The sequence below is a fragment of the Salmo salar genome, chromosome ssa05, assembly GCF_905237065.1.
Source record: "Salmo salar chromosome ssa05, Ssal_v3.1, whole genome shotgun sequence".
NCBI classification, from domain to species: domain Eukaryota; kingdom Metazoa; phylum Chordata; class Actinopteri; order Salmoniformes; family Salmonidae; genus Salmo; species Salmo salar.
Window position 1 is genome coordinate 42,205,196 of NC_059446.1, and position 25,039 is coordinate 42,230,234.

The 25,039-nt window shown below is 45.6% G+C and overlaps 1 protein-coding gene across 2 annotated transcripts in view; it reads left to right on the forward strand.

Annotated features, from left to right (window-relative positions):
• Window positions 1-25,039, forward strand: part of LOC106604933 (slit homolog 3 protein) — a 199,708-nt gene that overhangs the window by 17,955 nt on the left and 156,714 nt on the right. For both annotated transcript variants that reach the window (XM_014200077.2, XM_014200078.2), the window contains exons 3-4: window positions 1,875-1,946; window positions 4,095-4,166. In XM_014200077.2, the coding sequence (XP_014055552.1) occupies window positions 1,875-1,946; window positions 4,095-4,166 (144 nt within the window). The remainder of the gene's footprint in view (window positions 1-1,874; window positions 1,947-4,094; window positions 4,167-25,039) is intronic.

Genomic DNA, 25,039 nt, shown 5'->3' on the forward strand with positions numbered 1-25,039 from the left:
ATGAATGACAACTTCCTAATATTGAGTTATAGTGATTAAGTAAGTCATTTTGAATTTACTATGTTTATGTTTAACCTATAAGTAGCTGTCTAAAATCCCACGATTCCGAGTCATTGGAAATAACCAAGCAAATGGAAATGTGTAATCATGGAAGCAAAATGTCATCATTGCACAATATTTACAAGGCTAAAAAGCATAGCGTTCGTACGTTTTTACCTGGCTAACGACATGCGGTAAAATCCAACCGCGGTATAACCTCACTCCAACTCCCCTCACAGCTATCACAATGATGATACACAAAGGAAAGTATTTGACACTCGTCTGTTTGGAGTTGCACCGATTGACTCGACGGGCTCCTTCCTCCCCTCTCTGCCGAAGAGAGAGCTTGAGCACGTGTGACCGCGGTGATGAGCTAATGACTGTAATCTAAACGACGTCTTCGTGCTGTTTACCTCCTGAACAAGGGCCTGCGGAAGGATGGCGTGGAGACAAAAAATAACCGGCAAACGAAAGCGCCCAAGGAGTGGTAATACGCAGGGTCTGTCCTGCAGTACTGTCAGCCAGGTCAGCTGCCTGTTTTTATGTGGCTCATGATTAACAGCAGTCAGCCAGTGACATTTCCCTACTCCAAACCATGTGGATGTAGAGGTCTTGGGAACGACATCTGAGTACACACACACACACCCACACACATACATTTAAGGGTTTCCCTTGGTCTCTTCGTTTTGGGCTGATAAGCACATTACTGTAGGTCCTGTTGATGGTGTCTTTTTCAACTGCTGGTTTGCCCCTCACGATAGTGTAGGTGCTGGCCTATGTCCCATATGGATAATGGAACACATAAATGAAAACAATACTATTATACTACACGATACACACAACCCCATCTGAACCCCCATCTGGTGGGTTCAGAGAATATTTACTTAAATGTCGATAAATAAACCAGCGAGAGTTTGATCCCTCGTTTGTGGGAACCGGATTTATATATCAGATCATCATCCAAGGTATAGGATTCGTCTTTTATCAACCAAATAAGGCAATTATTTTGGGCTCAACATTTTGGTCTTTGCCTAACTAGCTCCATCTGAGACCAATCCACGGGTATTAGAGCTGTTGGCTTTTGGCTACGCCGATGGGTTAGTCTGGAAACCTGCGGTATTCTTCACAAATTGCCTCTGAATAGTTCTCTATGATGAGGCCAACTGTGTCATCTCCCCCTGACAAACGGATATGACAAAAACATGTATTAATAGCAGTAAAGCAGTCACATGTATAAACATTTGCTTAAAAGACAATTTATAACCGAGAGCCTCCTGCCAAAAGACCGGAATTCCACATGAGAAGCGTAGAATGTTTTCTGTCTCGCGTTTCCACTTTCTACTTATGGCCCTGGTTGTATCAAGCCGCCATGAGTATCAGTCACTCTGTGATTCATGCGCTTCTCATGTATGTCACTCCAAATTGGCCTTAATATCCACAGACACAAATATAAACAGCATATCCATGGAGATGGAGATGTTCTGCCTTTGTAAGGCATCTGGAAAACCTTAGGGATCCTGAAACATGACATGATGTTCCCAGAGCAGAGGGTAGACACTCGACAGGCTAAAGTAAGGAATACCCATTTAGACCTCAAAGCATAACCCTGTAGTTATAGTACATGGTCTTGTTTCTAAGGGAGTACACGGTGTTGCTTTGAAAAGGAGTACATGGTCTTGTTTCTAAAAGGAGTACACGGTGTTGTTTCTAAAAGGAGTACACGGTGTTGCTTTGAAAAGGAGTACATGGTCTTGCTTCTAAAAGGAGTTCTGTAGCTTTACCCCATGTTGCTTTTAACCCATGGTTTATAATGTTGTCTCCCTCTTTTCTGTCAGGCACCTAGAGGACAACCAGATCACAGTGATTGAGAGGGGGGCGTTCCAGGACCTCAAACAGCTAGAGAGACTGTAAGTATCCCTAGACGACCTCACTTCCCTACCCAGCAGCCACTGCAGCAGACTGACACCCTCTAGAAACTTTTCACCCCTAATACCACGTTTGTGTATTTACACTGTTTCTGTGTGCTTAAGTGTGTGTGTCTGTGTGCGTTGCGTGTGTGTGTGTGTGTCACATACCATATATGCACTCTCAGAAGCACTCAAAAAGGCATATTTAAGTAAGGATGATATGGATTACCTACATTTAAAAGTCAAGGTGGGTGACTCTCTCACCTGCTCCTTGACACGGGTGAAGCATACCCCCACATCACTCCTGAGTGTGAACATTAACACTCTGACGTGAAACTGACCACTCGGTCAAAACAACACAGGGGGAACTGCTTCTGATGTCCAAGTTCATGAATGGCCTAGACATTTGGCTTACTGACCTTGTCTGTGTCATTGGGTTTGTTTCGGTCTGGAAGTAGCTGGCTCACCACAGACTGGTAACTAAACCAAACCCATCCATGCCAGGCTTTCCAGCCATGACGATGGTCCAAATCCGCCGGTCGAATGTGCGTCAGTACCTGGTTCTGACCATCTCCCAGATCTCCCAGCCAAGTCCCCTTTCTGTCACAGTCTCTTCCTATCCTGCCAGGAACTCACTCTGCCTGGATGTTATTCTGCCGGCCCATCCGCTTTTCACACCGCTCTGGAATTTTGCAGTATTCCGGCATTCCTGCCCCCATCATCCCCTTCTGACCCTGGTTGGGTCTGGATACGGCTGGGAAGGAACCAGGGTCTGAGTGAAGGGTCCTATATCCGCAGACTACGCACTGACACTCCTGCCCTGTTGACTGGAGCCCATGTGTGACTTGGACGGTCAGGGTGCTGTTTGTATGGCACGGGCGCGCCGTGTACACATAGACCTCTCGCTTTATGACCCTGGCTCTGGGACTGGTGAGCGTTAGTACCGCGGTGTACAGGGATCGCACTGACAGAGATCGTAGACAGGGCCATGGGAACATATCTCCAGTCATGTTGTCTCTCTCTCTCTCTGAGGGAAATGTATGTCAGTAGAGTAAAGTAATGGGGTGAGGGAGTTGACCTTTGCTGAAATGGAGCTAAGGAATCAGTGGAGAAAGTATCAAAACAGATCTGATTTACCTCGATTAGATCAAAGTCAGTACTGTCAAGTGGTACATCAAATGTGTTTTATAGGTGTATTCCAGGCTAGACAACGTATGTGACAACGTTGATCTGCTCCCTAATGTTGTGTTCCTCATTGAGGTCAGGTCAGAGATTGATGCCTTTGCTTTGAGCTATTATGATTTGTGGCGTAATATCGTGGAAAGGAGATATGCTAGCTGGCTAGGTGTTAGGTAAGCCTTTACTCTCTCCATCCGGCTGTGCAGGCCAGGGATGGATGAGGACAGAGGGAGACAGAGGGAGTGTGATCAGGCTCTGAGGGCTTCTTTCATGACATCCTGAGAACCTCCCCCATCTTCCTCCACATACCTCAGCTGTGCCCTGTGACCCCCTGTCTCAGAGAAAGGCTTTGGTGCCATGATAAGGCCTAGCATCCTGAACCCCCCCCCCCCATGTTAGCCTGTGGAGGCTCATCACAGTGATAATGGCCTTTAAAGGCTTCAGATGACTTCAGAGCCTGATAACCAATTCCCATCTTCATAGGAAGTCACCCGCTTAGGCAACTTTTGCATAAGCTTTAGCCCATCTGTGAACTCTTGACCCGGGGCGCTGCCATTGGCTTATCCCAGCCTTCCTGTTCCGCGAACAAAGGGTCATCCCACTTTGGAGGTTTTAATCTGATTGATTGAGTGGAGCGTCTGTGTGTCGTTTTACATTTCACCGGCCTTCTCATCAATCTCTGTTCCTTGCTGTACCACAACACGATGCTACTTGATGTTGCTGTATGTTTCAGCCCTCAAATGTTCCCTAAGTCTGTTCTCTGTGTCTCTCTCACAGTACGCTACACACAAACACAGCCCAAACTGTACTCTATTCATTTGACATAGTTAAATGTCTGAATGCCTCATCAAACAGCGTTTTTTTTTGACCACACTGACGCTTTCGCCCTTCCCTGACGCTCTCTCTCCTCTCCCCCTCTCTCGCTCTCTTTCTTTCTCTCTCCCTCTCTCTCCCTCTATCTCTCTCCAGGCGTTTGAACCGGAACAAGCTGCAGGTTCTCCCAGAGCTGCTGTTCCAGTCCACACCCAAGCTTGGCCGCCTGTAAGTCACAACGCTACTTCTCTTTTGATATCTGATCGCTGGGAAACAAAGTCAACTTCCCCACTGTTTTAATTTCAATCTTTGTCTCGGATGGGGGTTTCCGCCCAAATATTTAGCTTCCCATACAGTTTGAAGAGGAGAGGAGGTTTGCGGTCAGTGCAGGGACAGTCACCATGTTATTATTCTTTAACCCCCCCAGATGTTGGGCTTTTATTTGGGTTGCGGATCCCTGCTAGGTGTAAGGTGACACAGCCCGGCTCTGTACTCCTGTCCATGAGGTGAAGGTGTGCTAGGGGGAATGTTTTCCTGGGACCGGAGGGGGTAACTGCAAAATTTTTATTCCCGAATATCCATTTCGCCGAGCTCTTTGAATGCATGGCCTGGTCACACCGCAGCCGTTAGCCTTGCTGTCAGGGAGGACTAGAGCCGGTCCTCAGAGAAACGCGTACTCAGGCTCGCCCTGGGTGGAACCGACAACCCGGCCCTGAACTTTACTAGTGTTTACTTTGGGGCTCTCTCAACAAGTGGAAGAATATGTGACACAGGAGCAGCGTTGGGGCTCTATTAACTTGGGTTTAGCGTATTTTCTTTTTTGTTCTACTGTGAAATGTTTCCATTAGGAAAACAGAGAGATTGGAACTGCCAAATAATACGTTAATCTCTTTCAAAATGTCCTTGTTCCCTTCATTGTTCTGGAGATTACTCCAGAGATGAATTCGCGGCCTATTTGTTCACACTGTGCGGCTTCATGTAGCGGTGATGACTTGATCCGCGTCTGACGACAGCAGTCATGGCTCTGTTTAAAGAAATGAGACTCTCTGCTGCCAATTGAACAGCAGTTTGTGTTTCTCCTCTGAGCTATCGATGCTGTCTCAGAAACACTTGTTGAGAATGACAGTTTAATATCCTCTCCTTCCTATGCTGCTCCACCATAAAAGCATTATTGGCAATGAATTTTGTATTTTTTTTTATTTATCAGAGGTTAATAAGGCATTCTTTACAATCCCAGACAGTTTATAAGGAGTGGAAAGAATGGACAAAGTCCAAAGCGAATACTGTAAATCTCTCTGTTCTTATCCTTTTACCATCAGCAAATTTAAATTATAGTGTCTGAAGTTTCCCCCAAAGTTCTTTTGAGTTCTTTATCCGGTGACGTTTTGCTATGTCTAAACTATCCTGTAATGAAGGCTCTCCTAATCTGGTCGGAGAGAGAGGTGGTTTACGAGGGGTTCATAACCTCTCCCTGTCATACTTGGTTATTATCTGTAATGTTAGTGTGATATGAATTGCCTAACCCCTAACCCTGGTATTAAAAACCTTGCTCGGGCCGGCCAGGCTGAGACAGCTGTAGAAAGCATACGCAGCGCATCACAGTCCAACAGGTTTATTTGATGTGAGTCCTGCCCTTGCCCTCTCCCTTCGCACTAGCCAGCGTTCCAGGAAACATTCTGCTGCTTTGGGTCAGGTCAGAGAAAGGTAATGGCTGCATCCATTAACTTAGCTGCAAGAGTCAAGACCGAGGGAGAGGAAGTGAAAAGAAAAGAAAGATGGTCTGTCCCGTCGGTCCGGGGGACTTTGATATGAATGTGCCATCATGCAAACAAATGCATAATAGATGAGCTGGAGACAGGGGTGACCGAGCAGACTGCCTCACAGCTACATCCACAGGCAGGCTCAGGTATTGGCTGATGGGGCCAGGGACAGTGAGGGTTGTGGTGGTGGTGGTGGTGGTGGGGTAGGAGGGCTGGGGCTGGAGCCTGGTGCCCCAGAGTTGGTGGATTGGTTGAGGTTAGGGTTGGGGGAGGGAGGCTACCCTATGCCTGGCCTGGGTCGGTGGGATGGATCATGGATCGTGGATGATCATGATGGAGCCACTGGGCTGCTGGCTGGGGCGTTTGTGGTCAGCGTTCCCTGTGCAGGCCCACTCTGCTTGGAAGGAATGCGGTTAGAGTTACAGGGCTGAGACTGCAGCTCCGCTCTGCAGAGCACTGTCTGTGTGGGCCAAGGAAGCAGGGGCCTCTCTCTCTTCTCTCTCTCTCTCTCTCTCTCTCTCTCTCTCTCTCTCTCTCTCTCTCTCTCTCTGCAAGGATAGCTCTCTATCTAGCAAGGGGATTTCTGTCCCTCTCTTTCTATTTCTCTCTCTGCTCTCTCTCTGTATCTCTATCCTCCTCCTCCCATTCACTGACTGCCCCTCTAGATGTCTTCAACCTGATGGCTAACGGAAAGCAAATGAAGAATTAGAGGGAGGCCATGAAGATGCCTGCTCCTGTTTATTAATGGTGACTGGGATTAGGCCCCCCCATATTAACTCCACTTCCTCTTGACTGGCTGGTTGGTCGTCAGGCCCCCATGTTGTGGTGTTTGAACGCAGGATATTTCAGCCAACAATACCCATGGGACTCAACCACTCCCTGCCAAAGGCCTGCTCAGGTTGCATGTGATTGGTGCGCATGGAGGGCGTAATGCACAACGTTTTCTTATCCCCCACCCCTCTAGTCAATTGAGAGTCCTCTCTTTAATCTTGGTGAGCAATTATCCATTAGTGAGTAGAGTAGTTAGCCTGTCTGAATGCTATGGCCAGCAGTGTAGTGGTGGTAATGTAAGTCTCACTACTCCTCAGAAACTCATTGTGATTGATTCCGCCAGAAGAAGAAGTAGTTGGACGCCTGCTCGGTGCCAGAGGCTGGGCATGGGCCAGCTACATCGCCACTCCGTACTCCCAACCCCCCCCGGCCCCTTCCAAACACTGCTATCGTTTGCCCACAGTTTGTTATCGCGTCAGGAATCGTTCTGTTGTTTTCCCATCACTTTGGGTCCAGTTCCGGTTCGTTTGGTTTTCGCGGGACTCCATATTTGCTAGAAACAGGTAACTCTCCCCCGCATTTCGTTTCTCACGCCTGTTGGACGAGGAACTGATTTAGCGAACACACAGAAGCGGCAGATTGAGCTTTTTCCTAGTCTTCTTCTCTGTATTAAAGCACAGTGCTTTAAACCAAGGCCTGCAGAACAGACATGCATGTAGACTACTGTAGCACCCCGTATCAGTGTTTCTCTTTAAAGCTCTTAAGCTGGCAAACAAGCTGTGTGGCTGTGTACTGCCTGACCACAATGCTCCTCCTGCCTGCGATATCTGCCTAATAATTCAATACGTCCCGAATGCATAAACCATGGAGCCCTGGCACGCAGCTCAGCCATTGGGTCCTCTGATTGTTTTCAGAGAAATGAAGCTCTCCCAGAATGCAAGCCAAATGTCTTCCAAAATAGGGCTGCACTCAGCCAGTTTCTGGAGGCCAGACAGCTTTGTGATTTACTCCAAAGACATATTTAGATAAATACAAGCTACAAAGACATTGGAGCTCTGCTTCTGAGCCACTGAGAACCGGACGGGGCACAGCTTGTTGGTAGATACAGAACTTTTTGTTTTGTTTAGTTTAATTTATTAGGATCCCCATTAGCTACTGCACATGCAGCAGCTCCTCTTCCTGGGGTCCACATAAAACATACAAATGCATGACAAAGTATAGAACAGTTATAGACAAGAACAACATAAGATATTTTTTACTTTGAATTTAATGTAATAATAATAAAATGACATATATTGGAAAGAGACAACAAAAATACTATTTACACACTTTTCATATATACAGTGCCTTCAGAAAGTATTCAGACCCCTTGACTTTTTCCAGCCTAATTCCAAAAAAGTATTCAATTGTTTTCCCCCCTAATCAATCTACACACAATAGCCCATAACGACAAAGACATTTTTGCAAATGTATTTAAAAAAAAGTCATTAATAAACATTTTTCATTTCCATATGTACTAGGAAGCTAAGTGTTTATTTCTTGGGCTTCAGGAATCTGACTGAAAAAGTGCCCCAGGCCTTGAAAAATAAACAATTCAACTGATTGAAAGTATGAGGGGATATCGGTGAACAAATACCGCGGTCAAGGCTATGAGGGTGCAATGAGTGGAGCTTGCCCAGGTGTTCAAAAGCGCTTATCAATCCGAGAGCCTAATGCTTCTTAGGTAGTTCTTTACGAGTTTTAGTTTAGAAAATAATCTCTCCGCAGAAGCGACAGGTACAGTAAAAACAGCTTTAATTGCCGTAGCAACATCAGGGAAACTGGGCAGAAGGGAGTGGTGCTTCAAAATAAAGCAGTTCTGTGACATCCTTAATTGAGCCTGTCATTGTCTTTAATTGCCGGCATCAACACGTTACGGAAAGATATTAACTGTATAGGAAGCTCTGGGGACAGGCCGTCTATATACTGAACAGCTAATAAATTGGCAGATGCAAACAGATTATCATCTTTAGCGGACAACAGTTTTTGAGGGCTTGAACAACAACAAAAAAGAGGTTTGCGATTTCCTTCATGCTGGTGAACTGGCTTTTGAGTTGTTTGGTTGCAGTATGAACAGTCCCTTATCTCTGGTATATCTTGGCTAAGTTTATATCATTCCACACTAAGTTTAAATTGTGTGCAGCGCAATGGGCATGTAATTCACAATGTCTCAGGAAAGACTGTCTGGGTTGGCAATACTCAGTATAGAAAACAGTTGGGCCCGCAACCTGGACCTACAGGCCGTGGTGAAAACATTTTCACACAAAAAAAGGAGGACTCCAAGAGACCAGGGGAGTCTCTCAAGCTGGATTTCATTTAATTTACCGTGAATATTGCAGGCCATTTGTGTAGGCTATTAGCCAGACAAAATCCGCTGAGTTCAACAATAAATAGTGGCTGAATTTATCCTCAAGCTGACTACTTTTTCCCTCATTGTTAGGCTATTTGATGTGTAATTTTTATAAACAGTTTATAAATGGCAGCTAAATCTGGTATATAGCTATAGATAGTACACTGCATAATGAAACAATCCCTAGTAAGCTACTGTTTTGAGGGTGGACTGACTGTATTATTTGGCATTAATAGAATGTTTTTTATGCACAACAAATTTCAATCCAAGCTCGGAGAGAGCACTAGGACGGCTCATGTCATGCAGGTTCCGGTAGCCTATATAGGACTGTTGCATAATCAACAAAATCTATTGGTAGCTGATTAGTATGTTGTTGCATCAGAAATACATTTTACAATCTGCCATGTTTGAATTTCCGACTTTAATTACTGAACAAGTAATTACATTATTGCCACCAGCCAGCAGTCTAATAATGGATGCTTTGTGACACCGTGTATAGCACAGGTCCAATTCATTCCACGGACAGCTGAGTGTCTGCAGGTTTTCACTCCTCTCTTGTGCTTGATTGATGAATTAAGGTCACCAATTAGTAAAGAACTCTCCTCACCTGGTTGTCTAGGTCTTATTTGAAAGGGAAAAACCCCAAACCTGCAGACACTAGGCCCTCCATGGAGTCAGTTTGACAACCCTGGGGCATAGCTTTGTGAAGCATTAGGCTTAACATGAGAAAATGACGACCAAATAGGCCTACCCATAAGCATTTATCAATTAGTTAAAACGTTGCTGTACATGCCCTGGCACCACTGAAAGCCTGTCATCGATTCGATAGGCATGCAGCTGTATAGACATGTTGCAATTCCAGCACCATGGACAGCGATTGGCAGTCTATACTTTGTGAGTGGCTGTCTGGCTGACACATTCGATTTTTATTTTATTTTAGGAGGGGGGGGGGGGCAAACGCCGACCTTGCGGTGGGGGGGGTCCAGAGAAACTGCGTTACACCAGTGCATCACACACATATTCTCAGGTACTGACAGTTTGCACTTGGTGGCCTGTAGCAGCCCCCCAAAAGAAGAGTCTTCAGATGAGGCAGGTGAACCTGCAACCACAGCACTTCTACTTCATTTGCCTCTCGGAGCATTACAGAAATATGTCTCTGAATATATACAACAACACCTCCCCCGTAGACATTCCTGTCTTTTCTATAGATGATATATCCTTGTATTCTTACTGCTGTATCATCAAAGGTGCTGTCTAAGTGAGCCTCAGAAATGGCTAATATATTTATATTATCTAAGATTAGCAAATTACTAATCTCATGAACTTTGTTTCTGAGGCTACATATATTTACATGAGTTAACTTTAACCCTTTACTGGGTCGCTTATCTAAACCAGAACTCATAATGATAATAGGTTGCATTTCCAAAAATGCATTTCTGATAATAACAAAGAAAGAATTCATGCATTTTTTGCAGATTATGTTCAGCAGATGCCTTGTCTGGTTTATCTCCGCTGCAGCAGGGTGCTCTAGTCTCCATTCCATTTCTGCATGGTTGTCTTGCTGGACTGTTGCAGGGGGTTGCTGTCCTGTCGGCATGGGAGGTAGTGACGTTTTGTGTTTTTGGTTAGTATGCAGTGTTCTGAGTGGGAGCTGTTGGCTTGGTGGGCGGTCCCACAGGACAAGATCAAACAGTGAAACTTAATATAGCCAATTATGCTCCAATGGGAGATCTGTCAATTACTACTCTCTGTCTCTCACTCTCGCTCTCTGCCGCCCCCCTGCTGTTTCCAGCCAGAGACGATATGTCATTGCCAGTAGGTACTTAACCTTGTCAAGTATCTGGAAATTCGAAGCTCAGTCTAGGCAGGTCGAACACAGACCCAAAGCAATTCCCACTGGGGGATGCTGCCTGCATGATCGTTTTTGTTTCTGCTGACAGAAGGAATGAATAAATGGCAACGTGAAATCTGGCATCCCAACAGCTTTGTCTCACCTCAGCATTTATCGACCCTGCGAGGAGCAGAGGAAGGAATGTTTGCTGGGGAACTTTATTCGAATTGTGTTTGTGTGCATGCGCTTTGGCAGCCAACATGTCTTTAAGTTACCGGCAGCAACACCTTACCACTCTAAAGTTACCAGCTAGAGGGTGAGAGGCTATGAAATGTTGTCGGGAGTTGGCTGTCTATTTTATAGAGCAAATAATGTATATGTATGTGGTGTGTACTAAAATAGCAAAGAAACATGTGGTAGCAATTGAATGTCCAAATAAAGGTAAGGAAACATGCAATAGGACGTAGCTTTTAAACTGCATATTTTGTTACTGTTAATACCTTCCCCTGACCTATTTGAATTTTGTAAGCTACAGGCTATGGATGAGCTTTCTTAGCAGCCAACAGCACTCACACAATGTTTGTTTAATCACAATTAAGGTTTACATGTGAAGCGTAATTAAAAACAGCTGTGTCTTTGGAAACTTGGACCGGGAAGAGCTGAGATATCCTCCGTGTCACGAGCAGAAGAGAAAGGACCTTTTGTTGACTGCTTTTCTTACCGAGCAGAGGAAAAATAATCAACCCTGTTTTGAATTGTAGCTTTATTTTTCTTGAGGGGCTTTTAAAACTGGCTGCTCGGGTCTGGGTTTTTTAAGCACACAATTGTTATGTTTCCTCATAAGATATTCAAGACAGATTGAAAAGATTAAGATATACACAACACGACCAAAAGTATGTGGACACCTGCTCGTTGAACATCTCATTCCAAAATCATGGGCATTAATGTGGAGTTGGTCCGTCCCTTTGCTGCTATAACAGCCTCCACTCTTCTGTGAATGTTTTCCACTAGATGTTGGAACATTGCTGCGGAGACTTGCTTCCATTCAGCCACAAGAGCATTAGTGAGGTTGGGCAGTGATGTTGGTCGATTAGGCCTGGCTCGCAGTCTGCGTTCTAATTCATCCCAAAGGTGTTCGATGGGGTTGAGGTCAGGGCTCTGTGCAGGCCAGTCAAGTTCTTCCCCACCGATCTCGACAAACCATTTATGTATGGACCTCGCGTTGTGCACGGGAGCATTGTCATGCTGAAAAAAAACAGGAAAGGGCCTTTCCCAAACTGTTGCCACAAAGTTGGAAGAATTGTCTAGAATGTCATTGTATGCTGTAACGTTAAGATTTCACTTCACTGGAACTAAGGGGGCTAGCCCGAACCATGAAAAACAGCCCCAGACCATTATTCCTCCTCCACCAAACTTTACAGTTGACACTATGCATTCGGGCAGGCAATGTTCTCCTGGCATCCGCCCAAACCCAGGTTCGTCTGTCAGACTGCCAGATGGTGAAGCGTGATTCATCACTCCAGAGAGCGGGTTTCCACTGCTCCAGAGTCCAATGTTAGCGAGCTTTACACCAGTCCAGCCGACACTTGGCATTGTGCATGGTGATCTTAGGCTTGTGTGCGCCTGCTCGGCCGTGAAAACCCATTTCATGAAACTGCTGACTAACAGTTATTGTGCTGATGTGGCTTCCAGAAGCAATTTGGAACTTTTCCACTTCACAATAACAGCACCAGGGCAGCTCTAGCAGGGCAGAAATTTGATGAACTGACTTGTTGGAAAGGTGGCATCCTATGATAGTACCACGTTGAAAGTCACTGAGCTCTACAGTAAGGCCATTCTACTGACAATGTTTGTCTATAGAGATTGCATGGCTGTTTGCTTAATTTTATACACCTGTCAGCAACCGGTGTGGCGGAAATAGCCGAAACCACTCATTTGAAGGGGTGTCCACATACTTTTGTATATATGGTGTATAAAGTCATTCATATCTTGAGTATATATATTTCAGGAAATATATTGAGATATATTGAGACACCACAGTATGTGTACAGTATACTGTTAAGATGACAGACAGTGGATCAGGGGAACAATTTTACGGCATTATTTACAGTAGGGATCGGATGGGACTGAGGCACATATAAATCTCCCTGCATGGTGTGGGGCCTGCACAGCCACCCAGTGCTGTATACTGCTGTTTCTGCTTCTGGGGACTCTGTTAGTTCTGCAGACAAGGAGCGTGCCGGCCCCCATGTGTGCTGCTGCTGGAAACTTTACTGCAATCCTGGAGCTGGCCTATGTCACACACACAGCCTTTCTGAGAGGCATACGCTCCGTCTATAGGCATAGGCAGAGAGAGGGGGAGAGGGAGGGGAGAAGGGGGATTGTGAGGTCTCTTGGGTCACTAGCAGCTCCTAAAGCCTAGGCTGGTGATTTATTTTGTTTTAGCAAAGTCTGATTGCTACAAATGAACCTCACAATCTTTATCGCTCTCGTAATTGCAGACACAGATGTCTTTGGTACACAATTACACAGACATGCATACACAAAGACAGGCATACATACTCTCTCTTACTTTCCTTCTCTCTCTCTCTCTCTCTCTCTCTCTCTCTCTCTCAACACAAGCACGCACTCATGTTTGCACACACACACATACAAACACATACACACGCACACACACAACAGCTATGTAGTAGCATGAAGGAGATCTCTGATCTAATAGCTAGTGGTTTTCCAGTCTGGGTGGAAACAGGCCATTTGCAGGGGTGGTTTCTCATCCGTGGGACTCGGAGAGGAAAGGAGAGAGTGTATGGAATGGGAGTCGTGTTTTACAGTGTGTGGGTCAGAGAGGATGGGTTTTACTGGATGGTTTTTCCTGGCCGTGAGGAGAGGAGAGCTGTAGGCCGCGAGGAGGGCTGCTTGCCCTGAGGACCGCCTTGCCCTGCCGACTGGCTGGCTGGCTCTGTGTAAACTACCCATGTCTGTGTTCAGGGGTAGTCCCTCTGGGGTTGCCCCTATCTTTCTTCTCTCCCTCCTGTCCTGCACTCAGTCCTTACCTCTACTGACCCATTTCACTGAACCCACTGAACTACTTACTCTCAATGTCTCAGTAGCATTGCAGATTTTTACTTATAGGTACTGTAGGTAATACACATTTTAACTTATAGGTACTGGAGATAATACACATTTTACATTATACGTACAGTAGGTAATACACATTGTAACTTATAGGGACTGGAGATAATACACATTTTACATTATACGTACAGTAGGTAATACACATTGTAAATTATAGGTACTGTAGGTAATACACATTGTAACTTATACGTACTGTAGGTAATACACATTGTAACTTATAGGTACTGGAGATAATACACATTTTACATTATACGCACAGTAGGTAATACACATTGTAACTTATAGGTACTGTAGGTAATACACATTGTAACTTATAGGTACTGTAGGTAATACACATTGTAACTTATACGTACAGTAGGTAATACACATTGTAACTTATAGGTACTGTAGGTAATACACATTGTAACTTATAGGTACTGTAGGTAATAAGGGCCTTTTCTTTTTACAATAACGAACATAACCCTAAGCACATGGTAGGGGAAAGGGTTGAATACTGGTAGGCCTACAGTGGGTTGCAGGGGTGACTGACTGTTTGAATATGGGCATAAAGGTTGTATAAGACGTCCATAATGTGTAAGTGCAGAGAAGGGGCTGTAATGTCTGGTGCTTAGGCTCCATTAAGGGATTAGCTTCCATAGGGGAGGAGAGGGGCCGCACCGCCACCGAAACTACTCACACTTTTCACTCAGACACTGGCTGTTTTTCTTACAGTAAAAATAGCACCGCCACCAAAATATACAGTCAGAAGAGCTGATTCAACCATATATTATCATCAAGGTCAAATTCATGGATTTGATTCGTCGATGCTGCTGTCACACTCTCCTGATCCCAGTAAATGTTTAGGGGGATCACCAGGCTGTCAGTGGCTCTCCAGTGAGAGGTTATGAAGACTGCCTTCTTGGCCAGTCTGTCTGTCAAACAGCCTGCCCCCCCCCCAGCCACACACCCACACACACCCCCATCAGATACAGTATCTTTCTGTCTGTCTTTCTGTCTCTCTCGCGGACCCAGGGATAGAGGGAAAGAGGCCTAATGCCCTACGTCGATTGAGGGTGCCTGTAATTTGGGAAATAGTTTGGGGCTATTATCCACCGGGGTGTTTATCACAGGTGGTTCCCATGACGACCAGCAGAGATAATAATTGGATTTAAATGGGCTGCACATGTTTCAAAAGGGCAGAACGAATGTAATACCCACTTCCACTTCCTTTCTCTTTCTCTCTCTCTTTCTCTGTCTTTTTCTCTCTCTCTCTCGCACGCTCTCTTTTTCTCACTCTCTCTGTGTCAATCTCACTCAATTTCTCAGCTCATACATCTCATTTCCACCTATGGCAGGTGAACCTCAGTAGCTAAAGTCAACTGTTATGTTGTCCAACTGTTTCTGTACTGTCTATAGTCTTTAGCCGCAGTCCAGAGGCTATATCAGAGTCACACTGATCATCCACTAGAGAGAGAGAGCTAGGCACATGAATAGTGACACCGGATTTAAACATGTTTCCAGTAAATACAGTGTGCATTTAAGCCAATTAAAAATATTTTTATACTCATATTTACTCAAGCTGTTGAGGAAGTAGGATCGGGCGGGGCATATGTTACATGAGACATTAAAACAACCTTCATTTCCTCGCTTGGTACCCCTGTACACTTTGAAAGGCATTATGGGGGATTGTGTATGTAAAAATCAGAAAGTCATATACGAGGGCTTTAGCTTTGTTTAGGCTGAGAATTCTTCCAAGGCTTAAGCTACGTGCTGCAAGACCTCCCCCGTCAACTGCGACCTTATGGGAACCATTGGCAGGAGGTGGGTTTGTTTTTGCAAGTGTGAACTAAGCACAGAGCTGAGCTGGAATGTGCTTTTTGCTTATGCAATGTGCATCCAGGCACAGGGGAGAGAAAACAAACAAAGAAATATAAAATCTCCGCCAACATCCTGCCTGCCTCTCTGCTTCTACTGGACTCTGCCCCGCTCCGCTTGTCGATGCCCTTCACACAAGGTTGATAAAGAATTCTGACAACCAGTACATTTGCCGCGGGGTGCAATGTTTACCGGAACATCCGAATTTGCGTCGGACAAACAGGCCTGTCGGTTTTGTCAGCATCTTGGTACACGCATCAACGCTCACCCAGACAGAAATGTTTACTAGGCAGAAGTGTCAGCCGCTCGCTACGTTTTAGCCATCCTTCCTACGCCACAGGCCTCCTGTGACAGGCCTCCTGTGGTCGGACTGGGAATCACTCTCGCCTCGAAACATCATCCCCGTTTAGGTTGGTTTTACGCCGGTCGGTTGGGTGGCAAGAGTTGTGCAGTTGTCACCAGTCACCACAGCAAAGAGGTGATGATGATGGGCCAGTGAGTCGGTGACCATGGTAAACAGTGTGTGTTTCAAATGGGCCCTATCGGTGCCATTTGGGACACAGTCCAGGTCACCTCAGAAGGGGACGAGCGGTGGCGGTGGCACTGTCATTAAAGAGGACTTGGTTTATTGGATGGAGACGGCATGCAGGGCCGGGTGCTATGGTCACTTTAACGAGAAAGCAGCAAGGCTTCAAGCCTCAGTGGGCTCAGCTCAGCTCATTCACACTCCTCCACAGAGCCCTTGGTTTTATTACCAGGGGACAATTGTCAGTTAGCTAATTACAGCTGCCTTTTATGATCTATAGCAATGTGTGTCCGCCGCCATAGTGACTGTGTCCCGCAAGCGACAGTGGGATGCTGCTGGGATTCATAGAGTTACTCGGAGAGAATGAGTTGATTTATGTTCCACTGTGTTGTGTGTTTCTTTTATCGCCGCGTGAGAGTGTCTTTGAACAGTCAGCCCCAGCGGTTCTAGTCTGTGCTGTGCGTGTGCATTCATTGCAGATGCTTCGTCCTCCATGTTGTGAGTTGTTGTTTGGTTGAACTCGCTAACCGGGGCGGTGAATTATTACACACTAAAGGGATCTGGCTGTCTGCTTATAGTCTACTCGCTGAATATGCATGGCTCTTCTTTTCTATAGAAGCAGCCTGGAAACTGTGGCAGTTTAAATATGTGTGTAGGGAAGCTTGCTGCAATATGTTATGTTCTCTTCCGTCGGTCTTTAGCCTTATAGGAGCCAGCACAGTTGGATCATGGTTCCCCTACCTTCCATTTTAGATTTTTTTCCTCTGCTTTTCTATTGGTAAAGTATGTCAAATCAGCAATCTAGTCTGGGCTCTGCTGTCAATCTCTCCCTCAGCCGATGACCCTGAGCAGACTGCAGATGGATTTAGAGCACTATGGGAAAACTAAATGAGCACTTGGTTGGTGGACCGATTTTTCCCTGAGTGAGTGAGTGAGTGGTCTGAGTGAAGTTCTGCGGGCTTCACACTGTAAGTTCCTCCTTTCTCCTTCTTTTCTTCTCTTCTCCCTCAGAGCCGGCAGCATGCTGTAATGATGTGCGGACCACTAGGGGTGACAGACCAGAGACAGACAGACAGACATACGCTAAGACAGACAGACAGACTGACAGAAACCAAGACAGACAGACACTAAGACAGACAAACACTAAGACAGACAGACACTACGACATACAGGCATACACTAAGACAGACAGACACTAAGACAGAAACTAAGACAGACAGTCCCACAAACAATTGGTCGTTTATTATAACACAGGTCACAAAAACAGCCCACTTCACATCATTTCTAGGAACGAAAACAGGCAGAGGAGAAACACTGCTAGATATTAGTGGTGGGAATCGTTATCACCAGAAGCTTGGAGTAATATACAAACAACACGGACAAGGAACACTGTGAAAGGGAAGGAAAATAAACCGGTCCGAGCGTCAAGAGGCTAATCCTAACTGCCAGGCTTTTCACGTGGTTCGGTTCGCTGTGAAGCCGAAGGATGAGAGATCATTCTACTGAATGAAATGACCATACCTGTTCAGTTTTGTTCTTCCAGGCTCAGTATAATAAAGATATTATGTTTCTTTAAGATGAACACATTGAACATGATTCAGAGAGAGAGAAAGGAAGGGAAGAGAGCTGAAAATACAACAACACATCCCCATGTGATGCCTCAGGCCAGCGCCACGTCCACTTTAGTAACATGTCTTACTCACAGAGAGACAGCGCCTCATGTTGGATAGCTGCATGGAGCTAATGAGAAAAACATCCTGCTAGGTTGCCACTGGCTCCAGGAACATGGTGGGGGGGCATCTGCAGCAACAACAACCCTCTGAGGAGGTCATCCTCTGTCTCCGCTCTGTGCTCGGCTTAGTGTCCTGTCCTCCTACTTCACATGGCACCCGTGGGGACCACAATTATTCAGTTTTTCCATCATCCATCTGTATTATTGTGGATGTCTTTATTTACTTCTATTAATCACAATGGCAAAGAGCAAAGTGAAGTGGAAAGTGAGTCTCTGGTTGTGTTCTAAATGTCACTCTATTTCCTGTAGTGAACTACCTATGGGCCTTAGTCAAGAGTAAGCAATGCACTTTAAAGGGAATAAAGTGATATTTGGGACACACAATCGCTGTCTCCGAACGTGCCTGTGACAGCACTGGTAACCTTACAAACCCTAAGAAAATAGGTCTTCAAGCTGTATTTAATACCCCTCTTAGCCGTGGTGGGGAACTTTCTCGCTGTGAGACAGTTAGTGACCGCAGTGCAGAGGGCTGCCTGGCTCTGCCTTCATCCCAAATGGCACCATATTCCCTATATAGTGCACTACTTTTGACACGAGACCTATGAGCTCTCCCTAAGGGCCCTGGTCAAAAGTAGTTCACTAAATAGCGAGCCCTTTGGGACATAGCCTGTGTGTTTGGGAGGGGTAATTGGAAGAGACACGGGGGTGGGAGCAAACGGACCGTGACATGACAGTGCCTGACACACAAAGTAGACGGGTAGACTGAGACTACCCCAGACTAACGTCTGTATCCCTCCATCTCACACTGAGATCCTACAATGAAGAAGAGAAAGGGACAGAAAGTGATGAGAGAGAGATAGAAGCGAGAACGAGAGAGAGAGAAGGAGAGACAGAGAGAGATAGAAGCGAGAAAGAGAGAGAGAGAAAGAGAGAGAAGGAGAGACAGAGAGAGGCAGAGAGAGATAGGAGAAGTGAGAGAGAGAGAGAGAGAGAGAGAGAGAGAGAGAGAGATAGAAGAAGCGAGAGAGAGAGGAGAGACAGAGAGAGAGAGATAGGTGAAGCGAGAGAGAGAAGGAGAGAGAGAGAGAAGGAGAGCCAGAGAGAGAGAGATCCATATGATGAGATGAACCTGTACCAAAAGTGGGTCAGTCAGCTAACTGCATAACGTTACCTCCCTGCTCTCCTCCTCTCCGTCTTCCCTCTCTCTGTCCTGCATTCTCTTCCTTTGAGGGATGTGCACCCCCCAGGGGAGGCCCTGTGTCTGGCTTTTATTGGGTGCTGCCTGGTGTTGAGTAGCTGTTGGGTGAGGAGAGCATGTAGCTCCGCTCATTCCCCCCTCGCCCGCCTGCCACCCCCCCTCGCCCGCCTGCCCCCTCCCCCGCTTGCCACCCCCCCTCCCTCTGACAGGGTGTCCCCTGACCCAGCCATCACGCATGTCGCTCCACATCCCGGCCTAAATATTTATAACGTGAGGCAAATCAGAGGGTAAATCTGTCTGTGTGTTTGTCTTTGGCTGTAATCCCAGAGGTGTTCGCCAGAGATGAATTTGACATGTGCTGCGCTGGGGGACGGGATGGGGGATGGGGGGGGGTATACAGTTCTCCTCACAGCCTCTTTTCTCAATGGGCTTTGGCATATTTAGCATTTCTCACATTTTTGGGAGGGTTGCATCAGCTCAGAGTCACATCGCGGAACATGTGAAGTTGATTAGTGTCCCTTTGATGCGCTATTAAGCCTGCTAAACGTGAGTTCACAGGCATGAGCGGCTCATGTGGTCATACTGTTTTATGAAAGGTGTTTGGGCACTGTCATGGCTGCACTGTGTGTGTGTGTGTGTGTGTGTGTGTGTGTGTGTGTGTGTGTGTGTGTGTGTGTGTGTGTGTGTGTGTGTGTGTGTGTGTGTGTGTGTGTGTGTAGACAGGACCTCCTCTAGCAGGGGAACTGATCCCTACAGTGCATGGTCAATGTGTCTTTAAAGGTGTGTGGTAGAGAGACGTGGCTGTGCTACGGGCCCAGCTAATCAGCACTGACCCCAGAACCACTAAAGAGTTTTCTCTTCATCTGGCTCCTCTGACCCCCCATAGAGAAATAAACACCATTAACCACGATCCATTATTTCTGTTTAGAGAATAGTCTAAGTATTGATAATTGCTGGGGTGATTTTCTCCAGTTGAGGCCCATTTGGGCTTAGTGGGACTTTGTGGTCAGTTGGGGGCGCGTGCTGCTCATCTCTGTTGGGCCTCACAGCAACCCAGGAGGCTTTGTCACTTCCTGTAGTGGCTACCCAAATTAACCCTTTATGTTCCAGGCCATCTAGTCGACTGGGTGCTCTTCCAGTGAGAGACCTGGAATGGAAGCTTGATTGCAGCCACCAGTGACCACCGAGACCCCGTCGATCACCCTGTTGATGCGTGTGCATCTGATTTGCTCCCAGGTTTGGCCATTACTACAGGCCAGATTGATTAACCCTTCCTTCGTGTGACAGGCTGGACATATGGCTAGCAGTCAGACTGGACTGGTCTGGTAGACATGGTGGTTTAACGACGTGTCGAGAGTGAGGCTGACAGCGATGTGGAAAACAGAGGTTTTCTGGTCTCTCCCCGTCTAAGACTCGAGGAAGCTGTAAACCAGGATTATTTAATCTCTGCTATTTTCTGCCTGGATTCCCATGGGATCCTGAGGCTGCTAGTCTTGGCATGGGCCGGCCTTCCCAAACCCAGACGGGGAGATCCCTCCATTCCTCCTTCCCTCCCTCTCTCCTTGCACCCGTGCCAGTCACATGAATCCATCTTCACACCGGGAGTTCTCGATCCAACAGTATGCACAGAAAGACGGGAAACAGGCTGTGTCTGCTGAGCTGAGATCTGAGAAGGCGAGAGAGGAATGCGGTTCAATCGCTGACGTCACAGCATGTGCTGGCAACACAAGAGAGAGAGAGAGAGAGACGTCCTTCTCCGTTGACTCAGAACTGGAAAGCCACAGAGGGCAGATGCCAGGCTTAGTGGGGATAAACAAGTCAAATTACATGGTGTAATGCCTTGGATTCTGAACATAGCTGAGCAGCAAAATGCTTTCTGATTCTAATTATGACATTCATTAACGCTCCAGATTCCTGGAAGAGCCAACGACTTGAGACCGACCTACCAGAGGGCCCCAAGCAGCTTTGCGTCTGCGGCCAAGTGAGTCTGGCGTAGTGAGTCTGGCACCCTATTCCCTTTACAGTGCACTATTTTTGACCAGGGCGCATAGAGCTCTGGTCAAAAGTAGTGCAATATATAGGGAATACGGTGCAGTTTGGGACGTACCCTCGGTATGTCCTCGGAGACCAGACTACTTACGTTCCTGTCATCAAAGTCATATCAGGGTATATATAATTACAAGTCCCCAAGATTTCACAAAACATCCCTTCAGTCCTCTGTAGTCAAATGGAGTGTCAAATACCAATTTAGATGGCTTTCGTATATGATTTAACAGCCATCATCGTTCCAATTCCAAGGGAATGTGGCGAACATCATTTGTTGATACATGCTCTTGCGTAGCGAGTGACAAAGATCTTCAGTCTGAAATAAACATTTGCACTATCAGTGAAATGTGGCCCGTTAGCCAGTTTGAGTAAACAATCAACAGAGTTGTAAATCACAAATGTTTTCTCCTCTAGCACTCTAAGAGGGTCTTCACACTTACTAGACTTTTCGCAAAAATACCCTCGCTTACACATCTACTGGAATGTAAACTTGCAAACTTGTCACGTCTCGACCGCACAAAACTCGTCCGACAGTTAAATTGATCTAGTTCTGTCCTTGAGCTGTCTATTAATGTTCTGTATAATGTCATGTTTTGTGTGGAACCCAGGAAGAGTAGCTGCTGCTTTTGCAAAAGCTAATGGGGATCCTAATAAGATACCAAATACCTCCTCTAAGCAGGGCCGTGTAAACAGAATTGTCACGTTCAGCCAACAATCTTACAGTAGAAATTTGAATAGCATAGCAATATTTTTTGAACAGCTGAAATGTACAGAGATTTCCCTTGTCTTTATACTTGTTTACCCATAACAAGCTCTATGGAATTGTTTTAAGAAGGTCACACCAAGGATCATTTAGCTATTTGATTTAGAATTTTAAGACCCCTTGAAATATAAACAAATATTTATAAAAAATGTATTCAATGAAAAATGTCATTTGGCCTTCTGCCAAATTACAGACACCAAATTACAGACACTATTAGCCCATACAAACGCATCGAATAACAAATTCAGTACATGGGGCAACAGATAGTACCCAAAGAAATCAAAAGGAAGTTGTCAACTGTAAGTGCTGTTATTGTGAAGTGGAAATGTCTAGGAGCAACAACGGCTCAGCCGCAAAGTGGTAGGCCTCACAAGCTCACAGAACGGGACCGCCGAGTGCTGAAGCACGTAGCGTGTAAAAATCCTCTGTCCTCAGTTGCAACACTCACTACCGAGTTCCAAACTGCCTCTGGAAGCAACGTCAGCACGATAACTATTTGTCTGCAGCTTCATGAAATGTGTTTTCATGGCCGAGCAGCCGCACACAAGCCTAAGATCACCATACGCAATGCCAAGCTTCGCCTGGAGTGGTGTATAGTTCGCCGCCATTGGACTCTGGAGCAGTGGAAATGCGTTCTCTGGAGTGATGAATCACGCTTCACTATCTGGAAGTCCGACAGACGAATCTGGGTTTGGCAGATGCAAGGAGAATGCTACCTGCCCGAATGCATAGTGCCAACTGTAAAGTTTGGTGGAGGAGGAATAATGGTCTTCGGCTGTTTTTCATGGTTCGTGCTAGGCCCCTTAGTTCCAGTGAAGGGAAATCTTAAAGCTACAGCATACAATGACATTCTAGAATATTCTGTGCTTCCAACTTTGTGGCAACAGTTTGGGGAAGGCCCTATCCTGTTTCAGCATGACAATGCCCCCGTGTACAAAGTGAGGTCCATACAGAAATGTTTTTTCGAGATCGGTGTGAAAGAACTTGACTGGCTTGCACAGAGCCATGACCTCAACCCCATCAAACACCTTTGGGATTAATTGGTTTCACTGGCATATAGTACGTTCTATGGATTGTCTTAAACTGCAGTAATTTATGACTGAGATTACAGTGCATTCGGAAAGTACAGTGGCTCTGTCACGTCCTGACCAGTAAAAGGGGTTGTTTGTTATTGTAGTTTGGTCAGGGCGTGGCAGGGGGTGTTTGTTTAGTGTGTTTCGGAGTTTTTTGGGCAATGTTCTATGTTAGTATATTTCTATGTCTGTGTCTATTTCTATGTTCAGGGTTTTTGGTTTGGCCTTCAATTAGAAGCAGCTGTTCTTCGTTGCTTCTAATTGGAGGTCATATTTAAGTAGGGATTTTTGTCACTGTGTTTGTGGGTAGTTGTTCCGTGTATAGCGTGTTGCCTTACAGGACTGTCTTCGTCGGTGTTTGTTATTTTGTTCAGTGTTCACATTCCTTCTCAATAAAAGAAGATGAGTATACACATTCCCGCTGCATTTTGGTCTAATCCATACGACGAACGTGACAGTCTCCTCCTTTATAAGTTGTGTCATACTGCAGAACACTTTGCGGGCTGCTGTAGCATTCTATGGCACGTTATTTAATTGTCAGCTGTTTTTTACGTTAATGCAAGTTAGTGCTAGTTTGACCACCAGAGGGCAACTTTGAGAAGCATTTGATAGTCTCCCATATTGGCATTACTAGAGAATTTAAAACCTTTTTTGTAATAACATAGTGCATGGGATTGATTTTAAGAAATTTGGCTTAATTACTATGATTAATATTATGGTGTTTCTATTCTGATAAAAAATGAAAAACGAAACCCTCAGGATGGAATGGAAAATATTGCGCTGTACAACGTGACGGTCGGGAGTAGGCTACAGTGTAAGAGGATTCTAAATTAATATCTAAGGTGCATAACATTTCCACACCTTAATTGGAGTGTAACCAATACTAATTTCTCTTATGGTAGGCCTACAGTATATCTAAACATATTTTTTTCAATGACGTAACTCTCCGCCAATAATTACATATTGAGGATTGGAGGATTCTAAATTAAAACCAAAAACCACTTCATGGGTCTCCCGGTGGGGGCCGGCACGGGTTTCGAACCTGCATCTGTAGCAATGCATTAGCAATGCATTTTGCACTGCGGGAGCCCCCATCCACTCCGGAGCCCCCATCCACAAAGTATCAAAATACCAAGAGGTGTTGGTAAAGGTATATTGTCCTGCTAATAGTCCATAATGTGCTTACTGTACATGCTGTACATGGGCTTACTGTACATTACTGTACATGGTGTCCAGGTCAGGATAACCAAAACATTTCTTTACTAAAGACTATCAGAAAGAATGTTGGTATTTACTTATTTTGATCCAAAGCCATAAAGGAGTGAGTCACTCAGCTTTACGTAGGTGCCGCTATATGACTGTGTCATGAACTTGATAATATATAATGATATTTTGGAGGTTATTTTGTTTTCAAGAAAATGAAAGAGAGCGATTGTAATCTGAATAAAGGCCAAAATAATATTTGTAAAGGCCAAGACATTTATTTCTGTTTTTAGAGGGAGAGAAATGCTGGGCCAATTGTGCGCTGCCCATAAAGGCCAAAACATAGCCCTGCTAATAGCCATAATGGCGCTGTACAACTTGACCGTGTGTTTGAAAGAGTATTTTCCAGTAAGCAGCAATTTGTTTACCTTCATTAGACAACTTTTTTTCCAATATTTATGTAATTCACTGATATTTATTCCCATAGTAATTTATTATGGATCCATAACTAAATAATCATCAGCATTTTGAAAGAGTATTTTTATCATTATTTTATTAACGAAAGCATAAAGATGTTGATGAAGAAATACTGTACTGCTGTTTTGGCCCAGCGTCGTCCGGGTTAGGGAGGGTTTGGCCGGCAGGGACATCCTTGTCTCATCGCGCACTAGCGACACCTGTGGCGGGCCGGGCGCAGTGCACGCTGACCAGGTCGCCAGGTGTACGGCGTTTCCTCCGACACATTGGTGCAGCTGGCTTCCGGGTTGGATGGGCATTGTGTCAAGAAGCAGTGCGGCTTGGTTGGGTTGTGTTTCGGAGG